The sequence below is a fragment of the Andrographis paniculata genome, unplaced genomic scaffold, assembly GCF_009805555.1.
Source record: "Andrographis paniculata isolate CXL003 unplaced genomic scaffold, ASM980555v1 Contig73END, whole genome shotgun sequence".
NCBI classification, from domain to species: Eukaryota; Viridiplantae; Streptophyta; class Magnoliopsida; order Lamiales; family Acanthaceae; genus Andrographis; species Andrographis paniculata.
Window position 1 is genome coordinate 1,118,113 of NW_026137610.1, and position 18,388 is coordinate 1,136,500.

At 33.8% G+C, this 18,388-nt stretch overlaps 3 protein-coding genes across 4 annotated transcripts; 1 reads left to right on the forward strand and 2 right to left on the reverse strand.

The window, feature by feature from the left end:
• Positions 1–3,778: 3,778 nt before the first annotated feature.
• Positions 3,779–5,247, forward strand: LOC127265569 (WRKY transcription factor 18-like). Of its 2 annotated transcripts, none has more exons than XM_051295419.1 (5): positions 3,779–3,924; positions 4,077–4,115; positions 4,248–4,532; positions 4,600–4,716; positions 4,808–5,247. In XM_051295419.1, exons 1-5 carry the CDS (start codon positions 3,847–3,849, stop codon positions 5,114–5,116), a joined length of 828 nt encoding a protein of 275 aa, XP_051151376.1. In that variant the 5' UTR covers positions 3,779–3,846; the 3' UTR covers positions 5,117–5,247. The 2 variants fall into 2 exon arrangements, with proteins under 2 accessions (XP_051151376.1, XP_051151377.1); XM_051295420.1 differs by having other exon boundaries at positions 3,810–3,924; positions 4,006–4,115.
• Positions 5,248–5,258: 11 nt separating this feature from the next.
• On the reverse strand, positions 5,259–10,765 carry LOC127265571 (formin-like protein 6). Its single transcript, XM_051295422.1, has 17 exons — positions 10,191–10,765; positions 9,400–10,100; positions 9,097–9,318; positions 7,909–9,014; positions 7,685–7,814; positions 7,482–7,553; positions 7,258–7,356; positions 7,101–7,142; positions 6,929–7,009; positions 6,759–6,809; positions 6,600–6,681; positions 6,403–6,497; positions 6,238–6,309; positions 6,033–6,149; positions 5,890–5,958; positions 5,743–5,809; positions 5,259–5,659 (listed from the first exon to the last, which is right to left on the reverse strand). Exons 1-17 carry the CDS (start codon positions 10,261–10,263, stop codon positions 5,490–5,492), a joined length of 3,249 nt encoding a protein of 1,082 aa, XP_051151379.1. The 5' UTR covers positions 10,264–10,765; the 3' UTR covers positions 5,259–5,489.
• Positions 10,766–11,255: 490 nt separating this feature from the next.
• LOC127265570 (chorismate mutase 2) lies at positions 11,256–13,389 on the reverse strand. Its single transcript, XM_051295421.1, has 5 exons — positions 12,974–13,389; positions 12,103–12,189; positions 11,880–12,023; positions 11,714–11,806; positions 11,256–11,646 (listed from the first exon to the last, which is right to left on the reverse strand). Exons 1-5 carry the CDS (start codon positions 13,184–13,186, stop codon positions 11,413–11,415), a joined length of 771 nt encoding a protein of 256 aa, XP_051151378.1. The 5' UTR covers positions 13,187–13,389; the 3' UTR covers positions 11,256–11,412.
• Between the last annotated feature and the right edge of the window lie 4,999 nt (positions 13,390–18,388).

Below are 18,388 nucleotides of genomic sequence, written 5' to 3' on the forward strand. Positions count from 1 at the left end.
TAACTTAAGTATAGTATAATTAATAATTATATTAGTAAAAATAATTAAATAATTTAATTAAAATTAATAAATTATAAATTACAAATTTTAAAATAATATTAAAATACATAACTATATATTTTTTTAAAAAACGGACAAATAAATATATTAATTATTTATATGAGACGAAAAAGTATAATAATAATAATTGTCTTTTTATGCATAAAAATAAAAATAGTACTGGTGTTTCCATGTGAATGAGAATTACACATTATTTTTTTGGAATTTATAAATTTATTTTTTTCTAAAATGACATATAAATTATTGAACTTAGATTTTTTTAAATTTCATGTACGTTCTTTCTGATCATCCAAAAAAAAAATTCAAATAAAAAAACTATTTAAAATGACCAAACAACAAAACTAGAGCAAAGTGTGGTGGGCCAGGTAGGGAAGCAAGTACAAAAAGTTGACGTGGAAATCAACTGGAGTGTTTCTCATGGTCGTACAATTACATCAGCAATTTTGTTATTACCTGTGGTCATCAATATGACGTCACATGCTCATTTGGACTTCCTATATTCTTGGAAATATTTTAGAATTGTTTTGAAGATTAAATTAAAATAATAAACTGTTTAATAACAACAAATATTTAATTTAATATAAATAAATTTTAAATAAAATATTTTATATAAAAAATTATTAAATATGTTTTAAATTAAAGTTGATATTTAATTCTCCTTCTCTCGCATAACTATGTATCCATTTGCTTTTTATTTTAGAAATATTAGTATTATATTGGCATATAGTATGAATAAAATAGAAATGACTAAAATGACCTTATTAGTATTATGTGATATAAAAGTAATGGTATCTGTGTAATATATTGGAAGTTGTAAGGGTATTTATAATATCAGGTAGATAGTACATTTACTGAAAAATAAAATGAATACTTTGTTATGAGACAGACCAAAATGAAAAAACGAATACTTTTTTATGAGAATGATGGAGTATTATACTTCTTTCGTCCCACGGTGACGTTTACTTTTTTTTACACGTAGATTTTTAAATATTAGTATTATATTATATTCTAGTAAAAAAGATAAAAGTACATTGTATAATACAAAAGTAATGACATTTGTGTAATATATTGTAAGTTGGAAGGGTATTTATTATATTAGATATGTAATACAATTATTTGAAAAATAGTATTTTTATTTTGGGATGCACGGTCAATCAAATATTTCACATATTCCGTAATCACAATTTGATGTAACATAAGGAAAGAGATCATCTCCACAGACATTGAGTGATTCACTCTTTTCGTGTTCTAATACAGTAAATAAAATGAGGAATTTTCTTTTATTATTTTAATTACTTTAATTTTAAATTTATATGTGTAAATTTGTATGTGAATATAACAAGAAAGTCGACCATCTCTATCTACTCGTTACATTTGTTTATCACTTTTTTACTAATTGATTAATTAATTATTAATTAATTAATTAATTAATCATCGCAGGTTAGTTTTCTTCCTATTAAAGAAAAGGACAATGTCAAAACCTTATCTCTCTATTACATATTTATATACACGTCCTCGATCTTATCCAAATTATCTTCTAACAACCCTCGTATTCGCTACCAATTTTCAGTTCACACGTTATCTTTTAAATGTGACAAAATTCAGTATAACATACATAATATGACATCCTTCATTGATTTCTAACAATTCCTTTTAATTTAATAGTGTGGACAAGACTCTTTTTTTATTTTTTTTATTTTTGTAAGTTTTCAATTAGATTTTTATATTATATTAAAAATTAATTTTACAATTAAAATATCTTGTAAGCATTCATTTAAATCACATTAAATAATTATTTTAATTTAAAATTTTACGATTTAAAACATTCATCAAATTTTACTTAATATACTATGATGTTTTTAAATTATTTTTATTAGTAATATAAAAAAAATAAAATTAAGAATATAAGGGTGTGTTCGTCTAATTCAAAATTTTCCATACACTCCCCATTAATTTTATAAATTATACAATATAATACATTAGTTATATATAATATTTATATATTTTCAAAAATTAAATATTTAACTCAATACTTAACATATAAAAAAAAAAAAAAAAAAAAAGACAACTAAACCTAACCAAAAAAGTAAGATTCTTTCTACACAGTCAATTGAATTAGTCTTTCATATGATTTTATTAATTATCGTACATAAATAAAAATAAATAAATAAAGGACCACAAATTTGAAGACTTCATGTTTCTCGTTAATGTGCTTTTTGGCAATAATTGTATGTATATAATTATATCAAGTTAAAATAATAAGAAAAAAAATTATATAAAAAAAAATATACAGCAACTACTATTTAATTACCTTCTTTTTTAAATTACACATCAAAAGTAAATATAAATATTTTGGATATACAAATGAAATACTCCTAAATAAGAAAACACAACTATTGTAAGGGTCCTTTTAGTTGAAATTTTGCTTTTATTATTATTTCTTTTTGATAAATTGTTTTTTTTTTTTTTTTTTTTCAAACTTGTAATTAGAGTCTGTACAAAAATCATATTGCAAGTAAATTTTTTAGTATTTGGCACCAAAGCATCGCACACGTGGCATCCGCTTCGCATGTCAGAGCACATGTGTCCGTCAAATAGGCGCTGTCCGCAAATACATAAGATTTTTTTTTTAAAATTTCATAACGAATCTTTTTATCATTTTAGTTTTGTAACTAAATATTGTTTGGAGCCTGAAACAAACAAAAACTCCCTTATTTGAGTATTTCAAACAAAAATATTTATAAATCCATTATAAGTCATAATAAAAATATTTAACCATTTATTCATAATACACAATTTTAACAAGTTACTTTATGAAAATACCAAATAGTTGCAAATAAATAACAATTGATACAATTTCTTGACACTTTACACAATATTCCTCATTATAAATGTTAACAAGCTACCAATTACAATTATATATAAATTAGACATTATTGATTTAAATTTTTGTTTCAATATATATATTTTTTTACAGTGCAATTTTTACAATTTTCTATAAAAATATATTATTTTATACAGTAAACATATAAATTAATCCAAATTCAAACCAAGACTACAAAATCACACGCAAATTATAGTCCATTTTAGCATCCAATCACTTGTACATAATTGTAAGAATCTTTTTTAAAAAATGCCCGTATAAATATGTACTCAAATAGTTAACGTGTTTCAGAATAATACGAAACTACATCGACAATGATTATATATGACGATAGCTACTATGCAAATTAAATACTCCATCTGTCTCACATCTAGTTTTAGAAATATTAATATTATATTGAGATAAAGTATAAATAATAGTAAAAAGACTAAATTAACCTATTAGTATTGTATGATATAAAAGTAATGACGTTTGTGTAATATATTGTAAATTGGAAGGGTATTTGTAATTTTAGGTAGATAGTACAATTAGTAAAAAAAGAAATTGATACTTTATTATGGGACGGACCAAAATAGAAAAATGGATAGATTGTTAAGGGACTAACGGAGTATAATGACACATTATATATAAATTTATACTATTTACTAATACGATGTGTTGTCTGTTATATTTTAATATGTTATTTATAGTATTATATATATATATAATTAATAAATTATTGAAATTATAATGAAGACTTTGACCTTGGGAGAATGTAAAGTTCTGGGCAGTTTCGACCGCTTAATTTAACGAAGACTACTCAGACATTATTCCTTTAAATAGTTGCTGCACATTCTTCATACACTCACTTCAATTGCAGTTAATTAATTCATTGTTTTCTTTCAACGGAATTGAAATTGCGGATGGAGGAAGACAGGGCCGTGGAAATTGACCTCAACGCTAAACCTTTTCACAACCATGCCGATCATCAATCCTATACGGTAAGTTAATTGCCTGACTGACTGCAGTTATGCAGCAGTACTGCATCTAATGAAATAATACGTTGATTTGGTTTTACATAGGTTTGAGTTCGATTCGGTTTCTCTGCGATTTTCATTTGTTGAGCAAGTGTATGTATGATGTTGTTGTGCAGAAGACGGAGTTGATTTGCGATCCTGCTTCGAATGGCGAGGTGTGTGTGTGATGTGGTTGTTTATTTGAATTGCGGTTAATTTATTTTTTGTTATTCTATGCTCTGTGTGCGGTTGAAATTGAGGAGACGAGATGAAGAACTGTGTGTTGTTCGTGTTCGTGAATTGCGCAGGCGAGGTACGGTGATCTGATCCAGGAATTGAATCGGACGAAATCGGAGAACCGGAGGTTGAACGATGCGATCGCAATGGTGTGCGGAAACTTGATTGATTTGATGCAGAAACAATCTGGAGACATCTCCACCTCAAGGAAAAGGAATTTTGATGAAATCCGAAATCCACAGTCCATAATTCGGAGCTGCAGATGCGTCGATGAATGCTCGCCAGGCACGCCTAAGGAGATCAAATCCAACATCTCCAAAGTTCACGTTCGGATCGATCCATCCGATACAAGCCTGGTAAATCTAGCTCAAAATTCTTTCCCAACCAAAATTAATCAAATTCTCCATTAACGAACAATTGCAGGTAGTAAAAGATGGTTACCATTGGAGAAAATATGGACAGAAGGTTACCAGAGATAATCCTTCTCCTAGAGCATATTACAGATGCTCTTATGCTCCAACCTGCCCTGTCAAGAAGAAGGTGAAGAAGATATTCTCATAAATTATTATGTATAACAGAAACAGTTCTTGAAGAACAAAACGATCATAACTTGCTAAATTGAATCCTGAAGGTTCAAAGAAGTGCCGATGATCCATCTCTTCTAGTTGCCACCTACGACGGCCGCCACAACCACCGTGGCGACAGCAGCAGCCTTTCATCCCTGCCTGAAGCATCCAACCTTGATTTATCAGATCATCAAAGTACTATTTCAAAAGCGGACATCACTGAAATCCAGCAGCTGCTTGTGGAACAAATGGCTTCCTCATTGATTAGGAATCACAGCTTCACCGAAGCTCTGGCAGCCGCCATCACCGGCAGAATTTTGGATGATGCATCAGATGATAGCAGCCTCTCCAATTCAGACAAGCTGGTCTTCTGAATCTACAATTCAATTGAAGCCGAATTCAAATCTGGTAAGTTACATTTGTTCTTGATTGAAATCATGGGATTTCTTTGGGTGCTTGCTTGAAGGAAGATGACATCAATCAAGAATTTCTTGGATAATTTTAATCAATGGATATATAAGATGCTTAAGTAATGGAAATTCAGTTCACATTCATTTTATCACTACTAAAGTTTCAAACTTGCTCACTAATCACTACAACACCCATAAATAAAACTGTACATTGTTCATTACTTGCCAAAGTGAATCATTTTGGAACTCCAAAATCAAAACCAAATAAAAATGGATCATCCCTCAATACTTACAAGTTACCATATATATATATATATATATTTCTAAATATTTCATCCTATGGTGCCGCGGTTTTCTCATTTTCCGAAACTTTTCTAGAAGCATTCACTTTCGCCTTCTCGATTTCAGCTTCTTTCTGCTCTTTCTTCTTGTCGATTTCTAGCTGCTTGCAGTTTTCCTCGTGGGCACGTTGAAACATCCTCACAAAATTTAATAGAGTTGCGACAACTGAAGAGACATATCCGAGGAAATGAACACAAATACTCATATGTAGTCGAGAATTGTAAGAATATAAGATGATAATTAAAAACCTTGCTCGAAAGGGCATCGGGCTGGATCTTCCCCAAAATAAAGGGCTAATGCATCAGCCTTCTTTCCCTGTATAGAATTTTCAAGAGTCGATTAGATTAATAGCTTGAAATTTCTCGGAAAAGAAACTAACATGGATTAGAACTTACTACTCCCGAATAGAGCGTAGCCAACGATCTCACTTTCTCTTCGGCTGAGCCGTGAAATTCCTTCAAAATCTACTTACAAATTGTGCATAATTAGTTGGTTGGAAATGGAAATGAATCAAAGAGTAGTGAGTATTATGTGTAACCTTGCAAAATTGTTCGGAAACAGCACCGTCATCTTCAGACGAGGTTAGTTCTTGCTCGACTTTTTCAAGCCCTTTGTTGATGGCTTGCATCTCTTCTGCCAAATACTTCAGTTGAATCTACAGAAAAACATCTCTGACCATGTATATTGATTCCAGTTATACACAAAAGCAAGAAACGAGAACGTCAATGGCAACTATCGTGTACCTTAGTCGCAGCCTCTAAACTTACTAAGTCTTTGTGGAAATCTAGAACATTAGGCAGTTTCTCAGCGAGCACCTAAAAGATTTGTCGGATATTATGAGTCAACAACGATGATCAACTTCGATAAAAGACACTAACAACATTATCCTTAATTGTGAAATTTCATACCTTACACAGATAGTGCATAAGAGTGAGCTTGTTGTTCCGCGCTCTTGTTTCCGTAAGCTTTAAAAGACTGTCTAAGCGAAATCCAACCGCAGAACCTGAGAAACCGTGGTTTAAAATATAAGATGGTTTTTTTGGGCCGACCAAGTGAAATCCGACAACAGAAAGAGGATGAGGAAATCAATGGCTTTTTCCCTCACCTCTAGCCGTGCCCTGATTTAAGGCATTACCCAGAGAAAGAATTGTTTGCATTATTCTTTTCAACTTGACAGAACTTCTGACCTGATAAAAATCAGTTTCAGATAAAAAAATTCGATGCAGGAATGAAAATAAAGAAAAGAAAGAGTGAGATTACATGCCTCCTCCGAAGTAGAGTTCACAATATTCAAACTGTTTCTCAAATCAGATACCTGAAGATGAACAGGGGCAGAAACAAAATTTTATTACTAACTTGAATCAGAGAATTTCAGGTAAATACACGAACACAAGAATTTAAAGTTGCATTGTGTGAGCTATACTTTCTACTGACCTGGGAGAAAAATTGAATCTTGAACGAGAAAACTCGTAGCTTGGACTCTACACGAGGAACTTTCATCATCTCCAAGAAGAACTGCGACACAAATGGGCATCGAAACATGATATAAACCTGTAAACTGAGTATGATATATATGCTGTAAGTCTAAGATAATCGACTTATCCACCTGTTCACATTTTCCGAGGTTCTCCTTTTCACCTTTGTAGTTCTGAAAGAAGAACATGGTTAGGCCTGGAAAGTAGATCGAAAATAGGATGCTTGAATTCGGTCAGACAGTTATTTTAACTTGCTTAACTATGAAGGGATAGAGCAAAAAGACATACCTTGAGGAGTTCTATTTCTTCTTTGGTTGGACAAAATTTTATTAAATTATCAACCTGATCGACGTCCAGTGCTGTGTCATCCAAAGCGAGGACATAATTCTGTGAAGACATGTGTCAATGCAAAGGGAACAACAAACAAGTTTTGTTTCATTTCTTTCCTAATTCACAATCAAATAAATATTTTGCAAAAGATAATGCTAGTAAAGAATCAATGATTAGCCTACCATTAACTCGGACAAAGGAACCTTAACTTTTGTCAGCATAATTTCGCAGTTATATGATCTCCGCAGCTCAATCTACACAGGATCAATGCTCAAAAGATTACACTTCAAAGCCTAGTAAGCCAGAAAGAATTGCAGCATATAACAGCAAGATCAGCTGAAACTACGACGCATTTATATTTAAAATGAGAAAAAAATTGATGTACCAGATGAACTTTGTCTGATTTAGGCCCTGCGCCACGCTTATTTCCCTTTCCTTCGGCACCTCCTTGCCCAGAATTCGGAGCAGCGGCTGAGAAAAGGCTCTCGAGTTCAGACATGTCTAACTCAGGAGCTCTAAATGATATAAGAGGAGATGACATTGTTACAAAACACACAATGATTATAGAAATTTATGCTGAATAATTTAGGATAAGGCATAACACCATACTTTGAAGCTTCCTCGGGTTTCTGCGCCTCAGCCCATAGGCTGCCAGCGATGGCCCTCGTTAACTTCAACCAGTGGTAAGGTTTGAGGGATGACTTTTTCGCCTGCGCCTGATTTCTTGTGTTTGTTCTTGGCTGCAATTTCCCCTTTGCACCCAATGGCGGCGGTGGTATGTTGCCGGATTTTGATAGGCCATTCATCTGTGGAGGAGGTGGAGGAGGAACAGTTCCACATTCCTTATCTGGTGCATTCTTTGAGACAGAGTTGGGAGGACATGGCGGCGGAGGTGGCGCTGGGGCTACAGCTGCCGAAGTTCCGTTAACAGAACATTGAGGTGTCGGAGGTGGAGGGGGAGGAGGAGGTCGGCCTGTGGTTGAGGTTGATTGTTCTTCTGGAGGTGATTTTGCAGTGGGGTTGTTAGTAGGTACTGCATTTGAAGAAGATGGCAGGGGAGGTGGAGGTGGAGGAGGAGTAGGTGGTGGTGGTGGCAGTGATGAAGGCGACGGTGGCGGATGAGGTGAAGTAATTAAACCTCCTAAAATGGAAGTTTCTGGCGATGTACAGGCAACTTCTCTGCTAATAAAACCAGCATCATCGTGCAGAAGCGCTGTAATCCCAAGAGCCGACGGCATACCAGTAGCACCGCGGTATCTCGACACAGCAACAGGCGAATTCTGCACAGAGCTTCCCGAAGAAGAACCCTGAGGAGTCGACAGCAATCTGATTTTGAACTGAGACGATGCAGAAGAAGCCAATGGCGACACATGATCTTCGATAGCTCCACTTTCAGACATTCTTTCGATAGCATTTCGGAGAAGGGCACATTCCAACTGTTCATCTTTCAAACTCTTGGGAAAAACATTTTGCCAGTTTTCTCTCCCAGCCGTAGCTGAAGCATTGATCTCCAAATTCTCTCGAAGAATGGCGGTGGCAGTCATTTGCTGGATCACATTCTGCGCAATGTCAGTCTTGGAACCCATCACCTCTAGCAATCCAAACATATCTTGAAGCTCGGAGAAAGCTTCGATGGGCAGACCTTCAATGTCTTGTACGCCAGGCGAGTCTAATCCGACAATGGCAGACGAGGCATCCAACTCAGAGAAGAACACCTTAAATCCAACAAAATTCAAACCATAAACAACATCATCCAACACATCGATTTCAAATGATGTTAAGAAAGGGGTTAAATACCTCTGCTCTAAACTCCTTCGGAAACTTATCCTTCGCATTCCACAGCGTATCGATTTCATCACGTGTAAGCATCAATATATTCGATCTGATAAATGCAGTGTTGAACATTGCTCGGAACATTATTTCTTCTTGCTCTAACCTTTCATCTAAAGTAATACACTCTAGCACCACGTCGCCTTGTACATGACAACTGATATCGATTTTAGCAAGTTCGCAATCGGCCTGAAACACCATAATATCGCAACAATTTACAAAACACTATGCCAAAAAAATTCCCAAGAATTTCAGACAATCAAAGAGTACCTGCTTGAAATACCCTACAGCTCTGCCATTTTTGGGCATAGAGTACAGAACCTTAGTAGTTCGATCAGCAGCCATGAGAGGATCCTGTCCGTATATCCTAACGATGGGGCGGCAGCCCCCCTCGCCATCCATGTCGGGAATGATTCTTAGAATAATACAATCCAATGTCAGGGCCCTATCCAGGGGGGGCCATTGCAAGCCCATGTTTCTTCTCGACACATACTGCAGATACCTCAACTGTGAAGGCAATGGATTCAAAGGACACAACAATTGCAGAAGCTCCGGCGGCGCTTGCTTGTATATCATATCTAAAGTCCGCCGTTCGCCGCCGTACTGCTTCCGGTAAATCAAGAAAGCTGCGAGAATGAACGCCAGCACCGGCAGAGCCCCGTCTTCAGAGTGTATCAAGAGCACATTCCTCGGCCCGATCGACAGCCAGCTGTCACTGGATCTCAAGAAGTGATGGATCATTTCTAGGCTGAGGACAGGGCAATTTTCGTACTGATGAGGATAATCGATCACTGTCATTGCGTGGGCAGATGCTAAGGTTGTGAATTGGTTCCTATGGCCTCCTTGTCCGAAGTTGAACACCAGGAACGAGGCATCTTCGAAGTATTCTCGGGCTTGATTCAAAATTCGCCCCATGTATACTTGATACCCGTTTCCCTCAATTAGGTTTGCAGCAAAGCATCTATCAAATACTGGAAATTTCCAGAATCAGAGTGTATATACGAAGAAGGAATATTGAAAATGAAATGTTAAATAAAGGAAGGGGGAAATTTGGAACGTACCGAAAACCCTATCGGAGATCTCCAAAAGCCCTTCAGGCGGCTTCCGGTAGAAGAATTTGCGGAAAAGCGCCATACGCGGCCACCAAAATCACCGCCGGGGGAAACAAAACCCTATTATTGGCTCACATTGCGCTCGCGTTACAAAAATCTTCGAAAAGGGGATTTCGGAGACAGGTGAGAATGTAATAAACACCGCACGAATTGAATGCAATAAATATATATATATAATCTATGTTTGAGTGTGTGTAGGAGGCAGTATCTTTGCATTGAAGAAATTGGAGTGGGAAGAAGGAGGTTCGAAATTGCTGAGGGTGTAAGGAATACTTATTTCACCTCCATGTGATACATTTCTTCGCAGCCACACTTGCTCTCTGTTTCGTTTGTTGTGTGCGTGTGTGCGTCTGTCTGAAACACTAAAATAGCTTTAGCTTCTTACTTGGCTTTCAATGGGAGGAAAGGAAAGGAAACCATGACGATCTGTGCCTCTGTCTGACTCTACCAGATAATAAAATTCACATAACATAATTATGGATTGTCTGTCTGTCTGATTGTTCCACACATATTCATTCTCTTGTCACTTTCCCAACTCTCTGTACTATGTTTCCGTGCCCACGTGCTTCCCCTACAGACAACGTTAATAATATAATCAAATCTCGTTAATTTATAATAATTAGAGGCAACAAAAAAAGTGTTGGTTTAATTATGGAGGCCCATTGGGCTTTGATGGGCCAGAGTTGCAACGGCCCGTTATCCTTCCACTGCAAGGAGAGGGAGGTTGTCGCTGCTCTGTGAAGCCAGCCTGGCGCGTTGCCCTCCGGTCTAAGGGACACATCACCTGGGCCTTCGCCCAAGCAACATGGCCCAACTCCATGCTTGGAATGGGCAGGTCATAGATAGCAACCAAGCCCAGCCCGTCTGAGCCGGCCCAACATTCCAACACTCATTGCCCTCACTTGAGTCACAGGCTATCGTTACAAAGCCCGGCGAGCATTAATCTCCTTGCGGGAGTTTATAAAGGGAATATTTCATCATCATTTCTCCGATGTGGGACTTAACAAGATGGAATTACAATTAGCACGTGAGGAAATGCATAATAATTAACGAGTGTGTGATTATTGTGACAACTTTGCATTTGGGAATCAAAGACAGCCATCAGCTGTTGGCATATTCAATATTCATGCACTAGTCTATTATTTAGTCTGTAGGAGAATCTTGGGATTGGTCAATCGAGACGTTGAAGAAGATACTCGACCTCGACCAATTTTGTTAGAGGGATCACCCAGTCTGCATACAGTTTACGAACTGCTGATGGATCAACCTTGTAGGAGCTGCTGCTGCTGGAATGATCTTCGACTCCCACGTCCTGCCCGAAGATCTTCGCTTTCTTCTCCACTCGTTTCTTCACCATCTCTTCCACACTTTCGAAAGTCAGTAATTTCATCAGTGTTTCCTTATCCTGAAATCAATGGCAGAATCAGAGTTTGAAATTGATATCGAAGAACTTGTGTTGAGGCACTGTATACCTTAGCACGTATAGCTGGAATATAGTCCTCAGGATCATCCCTGAATTTAACCTCGGCCACAAATTTTCCAAAGTGAATTCTTTGAGATATGGCCTGAAGGATGAAACATTAATGAAATTAGTGCAATGTACGAGGAACAAATGAATGGACGGACTGTAAAGTTTACCTGCAAGCAGTTTAGATCACTGGCAGCAGTAACTGCATAGTTCCTGTCGTCTCCTTCAGCGGCGATGAGAGGTAGCAATGAGTCAAGGTACAGTTTCTTTATCTTCTCATTTATGTTAATGGTAGCACTCCGAGGATGCAAAACCTAAGATTGAAATGGCAAGCCTAAAAATCCCAGAAAGGAATTCAAATTTGTGAAACAAACAACCATTGTTAATTCTTACTGGTGGTTGGTTGAGTGGAGGCAGTAGAGAAGTAGGCAAATTATCTGGAAAAAAGGCATTCTCTTCCGGCCACAAGTATCGTCCGGCCTAAAAAACAATCAGGATACACATCAACAAGAATGAATGCCTGAAATCTTCTTCTAGGATGCATAAGGATGTTTTTTCATTCATATACAAGTTATCCTCCTGAAATGCAATCAAACATACCTTCCAAAACCAAGAATCAGATTTCATGTCCCAAGACATTATCTAGGTCTATGTCAAGTGTATACGTTGAAAGATAAGCAGACAAACCTCTAGGCCAATTAGATTAATGAGCTGAGAAGTTATTTCCTATTGATGAAGTAGTGGATGCTAAAAGATTGGGAGATCTGCTGCTTACAGATCACGTAAAATCCAAACTATACTAAGTTTGTCTATCTTTTTTTTATCTCCTTTCCTTCGATTCATCGGAATTTGTATTTGATGACCAATTCAAGATGCCAGCCGCTGAGTAGCCAACCAGAATGACATTTATAAAGAAACCAAAGTTTAGTACCTACCATGGAAGCATTTAGTTAATTCTAGATTCCACATTGATTCCAGTGATGATTTGTGATCAGATTTTCAAAAATCTATGTCGGTAATCATAATCAGTCACTCCAAGTATCAGTTTAGGCATTATTATTTGTCCATTATATAGGAACGAAACCGAAAATCAAAAGTGGTGCACACATCAACCCTCCTACAGATAAACTACACAAGAGATTACCATAATTTGGATACAGAATTAACCTGAATCTAAAAATCAAACAATGATCAATTTATCCACATACTAAACAATTATCCATGTAAGCAAAGGAAATGGAGAATTGGCTACGAAGAAATATACCTTAGCTTGCAGAGCTTCCGACTCCTTAACAAAGAATTCAAACAAAGACCTAGAGGAATTACAACCGAGCAAATCACCATCATACAAGGGCAAATTGAGAGGATATTTAGCTCTCTCGATCAAACTGAAGATGATTGTGTCTTCTTGTCGAATCAAACTCTTCCTCACGGATTCGAGATTCAGCAAGCTATCGGCGTAATCCCCTTGCGCCATTCCAGACAAAGCCTGAAAATTCAACAGAAGAAGAAGAAGAAGGAAATCTGAAGCCAGGGTGCGGCGACAGCCCAAATGGCTCCAATTATTCGGGAAACCGGAGCAGATGATTGAGCAATGATGGCGGAACCGTAGATGGAGCTCAGCAGATGCGAGGGTAGAGTCAATTTTGAATTGTTGTCTGGAGTAAACGACGAAGGCCAATGATGAGTGTGGTATAATCGACGCTGCCGCGTGCGTAATGGCCACTACTTTTTCACTATTTCCTAAAGTCAAAGTTTAATCATTTCAACTCCAAGGGTTTGTTATTTTGGGAGTTTAAATTTTGGTTTGAAAATTGAATAATAAATTTTTTAAATTTTAAATATTTGAATATTTAATTATAAAAAAATAAAAATATATAATAAATAATAAATATTGGGTAAAAATTGATAAAAAAAAAAAACACACCCTTATTAATATAAGCTGTCGCAAGTCACCCTCGACGGATTATATTATAGAAAATTTAAATTTATAACCTTATTCAAAGTTTGAACCACAACACGTATTATCTTTTAAAAAAGTAATACTCCCTCCATCCATCCAGCTAGAAAATATATATGTTTCTATTTTTGGACGTCCAATTACAAAGTAACAATTTCATTAAATACCTCATTTTTTCCACAAATACTCTTACTTTACATCACATCATTACTTTTATACCAAAAAAGTAAGGGCAAAAATGTCATTTCACTACTTTTACCTACCCACTATAATTAAAATACTATTATTCCTTAATCTCCGCGCCAAAAGTAAATGTATACTTATCTTGTGGACGGAGGGAGTATATATTATTATTTTTAATATAAAGAAATTATCACTTTTTTTCAATTGTTTATCATTTTTGTCTATCCTAAAACAATGGTTTATTTTCATAAATAACCATATCACTATAAAACTATTTTTACATTTTCATTATTATTACACAACTACTTTTTACATTAATACACTCATAAGGACAAAAAAAAAATAAAAAATTACCAGTACTTTTTACTCAATGTATAAGAGAGTATTATCTTCTCATGAAATTACATTATTAATTTGTTTACTTAATCTATTTGTTTAATGGCATAACTTTCTATAAATATAGTATAATATATATACATATTAAAACAATGTGTGTGTATATATATATATATATTATATCTAGTCACAAAAAATCAACAATTTAATATAATCTATTTTTTTCATCCCACATAAATTGTTTATTTTTTTTTATTTTGGTTTGTCCATATAGTTTAATTTTTTTTAAAAAAAATAATTATAAATTTTAATTATATTTTAAAATAAATAATTTAAAATTATTTTAATCTTAATTAAACTATTTATGTATATTATTTATATTATTTAATAATTATTTTTACTAATATATTTTAAATAATTTATTCGAAACAGACAAAATATTATTTTTTTTATATTAAATTATTCTTCATACTTCATATAAAAAAATATATATATTTTTTTTAAAATAATTATTACTATTTAAGAAAAAAAAAAAAAACCTAAGTTCAAAATTGAAATTAGCTACAGTGTCATTCTATTTTTGGAATAACAAATAGGATTGGGTCAGAGCCCAGCCCCCAAAACTAAACCAACCCAATACATAATAATGATCGTATAGTTATTTTTTCGTCGAGCCTAGTTTGCAGAGTATTAGATTGGATCGAAAATCAACGCACGGATTCTCATGTCATAAAAAAAAAAAAAATGGTCTAATACAGTAGGATATATGTCTGCCCTAAAAATTGAAATAAATAGTGACAGTGGATGGCTAGAAATATATATATATATATAATTATATTAATTTTTTTAGCTATGTTATAAGTAGTGGCGGCTAATATTATTGATTAGAGAATTATTTGAACTATAAAGAGGCTCGGCTCGGCTCGGCTCCACGATTACGAACAGGACCGCCGCCAGTGTAAATCCCGAGCAAAAACAAACAAACGAATGACCAAAAATATTTTGTCGGAGATGATTAATAAATGTATGATAATTTGGTGGGTCAGACCAGAGTGTAATACAATTACATATTGACCTGTCCAATCTTCTAATATTGATAGAATAAATGAATCATCAGCAAATGTGGTGTGGCTTTCAGTGATAAGATCATGATGAAATCAAATCACATTCCCATTAATAATGCCAGGCTTAAATAGTATTCCGTCCGTCCGGCTACCGTGTCATTTTTACGATAAATATGAAAATTTAGGATAGATATAATTAGTAAATAATTAAAAAATTGTATTAGTGAAAATAATTATTCTGTAATAAAAATAATTTTAAATTAAGATTAACATAACTAATTAATCTGATTAAAATTAAAAATATATATAAATTAAATTTTTAAAATAAAATTAAAATGTATAATTCTTTTATAAAAAAAAAAGAAAATAACAGGATAAATGAAACGAACGAAAATAAAAAGATGAATACGATAAGTGGGACGAAGGAAATACTACTTTTTGATGTATTTTTTCAACAAACAAAAAGTAAAATTCAAACATATGGAAATATCCTCAAATTTCATTAATCAGTGACTGAAATTATGAATCTCTAAACACTATACAGTACATAAAAAGATTAACTGGAAATTAAAATGCTGAAAATTTAAAGTGGTGATCCCCAAATCTGATTTTGCTTTTGTTGAAGTTGATTGAAAATGATTGTAGAAGAAAAATTTAAATCCTTAAATATTCTTTGAAAAGACGCTTTGGAACCGTCGCCAGCAACCGCCGTCAACCGCCTAAGACGAAATGTTTTGAAATGTCGTCTGGTCGGTTACATCAACCGCCTCGCCAACCTCATAACCCAACCGACCAAATCAGAGACCAACAGGTCGCTAGACAAAAAGACTCATTGACCGCCCCACCAAGCGACCAAACTACTGTTCACTAAAATGGGCAATCAATTACCAGACCTTACTTCGCCGACCTCCGTAGTGGCCGTCTTCATAGCCGCCGACCTGCTCATTCGACTACGGACCAACTGACTTGCCTATCCGACCACAGACTTCCCGACCTGTCTATCCAACCGCGGACTTCCCGACCTGTCTATCCGACCGCGGACCAACCGACTTGCTTATCCGACCGTGGACCAACTAATTTATCTATCCGACTGCGAACTAACCGACCTGTCTGTCCGACCGCGAACCAGCCGACCTATCTATCCGACCGCAAACCAGCCGACTTCCCTATCAGCCAACCTCTGTAGCAGCTGACCTCCGGACCTCCTTAGCGTCCGACCTCTGGACCACCAGACCTGCTTATCCGACCGCGGACCAACCAACCGGACCAACCGACCTGACCAATCGACCTAAATGCAAATTTTTTTCCTTTTCCACCCGACTTTGTGTCTAACTTTCTTTAAAATCCTGTTATCCTTATTTTTATTATTATTATTTTTTTTTTGTACGTAACACTACTATAATAGAAACTAAATTTTACTATTTCAATTGTAATTCTTACATCCTAAACCATCAACAACTAGTAGCAACACAATAGTTGAAAAAAATGAAAAAAACAAATAAACTTCTATTTGATGAGCTGTCAATATATATATATATATATATTCTGATCTAAGTAATTTTCCATCCAAATACATATAATAGTAGTTTTTAATGATTTTTGTATACGTCCTAAAATAAAGAGAAAATTGAGTTATTTTGCACAAATTGTGAAAAAATAAAAAAATAAAAAAATATTGTAGTATGATAGTTCCTCTATTTTCTTTTCTTTTATAACTTTGAAATCGCAGTTGAACTCTGCAAATTAGATCCGATAAACTAAGTTATACTATGCTAATCATGTATGACAAGTGGACCTGAAGAGAGATCAAAATTTGAATTAATAATCTCAGAATTACAAGTTTACTATCCATGTTACCACTAGCCCTCGTTTACATAACTCTATTTAAAGAAACTGTCTAAAACATCACCAGTGTATTTGTTCTAATGTACCCTTCGGCATCATTATTTCAGCAATAAAAATTTAATATATACTCATAATAATTTAAAATAAATAAGATCTGTTTATTATTAAAAGGAAAATTGAAAATAAAGATATATGGTTAATACAAAATTAGGTAATATAGTAACAAATCACAAGTACCAAAAAAAAAAAAAAAAATCATTGAATCTTTACTGATTTTAATGAAAGATTCTTTTATTTATATTTTATTAGTTTATATATATACTCTCTCCGTCCAGTTAGAAAGTATACATATTTCTATTTAGGGACGTCCAATTACAAAGTAAACATTTCATTAAATACTTTACTTTTTTTCACAAAATTAAAATACTATTATTTCTTAAACACCGTGTCAAAAGTAATTGTATACTTTATAAGTGGACGGTGGAAGTATTATTTATATTTTTAAATATGGAGGTTTTCCTCATAAAGAAAAAATCCATTGTGGATGGCTACTAGATAAAATAAATAATAATTATTCACTCCTCTACCTACCCTAATCATAGACTTCTCTTAATTAAAACAATATATAATATTATTTTTGACAGCGACTGCGAATTTTAATATTATCATTTTTTAACTCATTATTAATATTTATATTATCCCTAACGGTTCTAGAATTAAAATAGTAACCTCACGTTTTAGCCTCCAGTAATTGATAAATAATGATAATATAAAATATACAATAAAATACCTTGCTTCTAGAAATAATAATAATAATAATAATAATAATAATAATATAGATATGAACTCTGAAAGACTTTTGCTGCAACAAGATGGGAAGAAAGAAGACTAGTGACATGTATATATATATATATATAAAATACTTAATGTAAATTCTAGAAGGCCTTACAATTAGAAATAAAAATAATTTTTGTAGTACGTTTTGACAACTTATGTATTTGTAATTTACATGTCATATATTCATAATTATAAATAAATTAAATGAGATTTTTTTTTTAAAAAAAAATAATTAATAATAAAATATTTATTTTGTAGTATCTTTTACATATATAACATAGGAATAGTAACTTAACAAGAAATTTATTATTAAATAACAGTATCATTAAATTAATGAACAACAGATGCATATTTACCTTCATCTCATATACATAGTAACATAGACGAGAATAAGATGTAACTAAATAAATTTATGTAATAATATGCTCAACAAATTTTATACTTTCAATCAGCA

Coding starts and splice junctions, on each gene's coding strand:
- LOC127265569 (XM_051295419.1), top strand. CDS start 3,847: ATGGAGGAAGACAGGGCCGTGGAAATTGACCTCAACGCTAAACCTTTT. Junction 4,116..4,247: donor ATCCTGCTTCGAATGGCGAG/GTGTGTGTGTGA, acceptor TGAATTGCGCAG/GCGAGGTACGGTGATCTGAT. Junction 4,717..4,807: donor CCTGCCCTGTCAAGAAGAAG/GTGAAGAAGATA, acceptor TGAATCCTGAAG/GTTCAAAGAAGTGCCGATGA.
- LOC127265571 (XM_051295422.1), bottom strand. CDS start 10,263: ATGGCGCTTTTCCGCAAATTCTTCTACCGGAAGCCGCCTGAAGGGCTT. Junction 7,815..7,908: donor AAACCCGAGGAAGCTTCAAA/GTATGGTGTTAT, acceptor TATATCATTTAG/AGCTCCTGAGTTAGACATGT. Junction 5,810..5,889: donor CTACGCTCTATTCGGGAGTA/GTAAGTTCTAAT, acceptor AATTCTATACAG/GGAAAGAAGGCTGATGCATT.
- LOC127265570 (XM_051295421.1), bottom strand. CDS start 13,186: ATGGCGCAAGGGGATTACGCCGATAGCTTGCTGAATCTCGAATCCGTG. Junction 12,024..12,102: donor CTCCACTCAACCAACCACCA/GTAAGAATTAAC, acceptor TTTCAATCTTAG/GTTTTGCATCCTCGGAGTGC. Junction 11,647..11,713: donor TTCCAGCTATACGTGCTAAG/GTATACAGTGCC, acceptor CATTGATTTCAG/GATAAGGAAACACTGATGAA.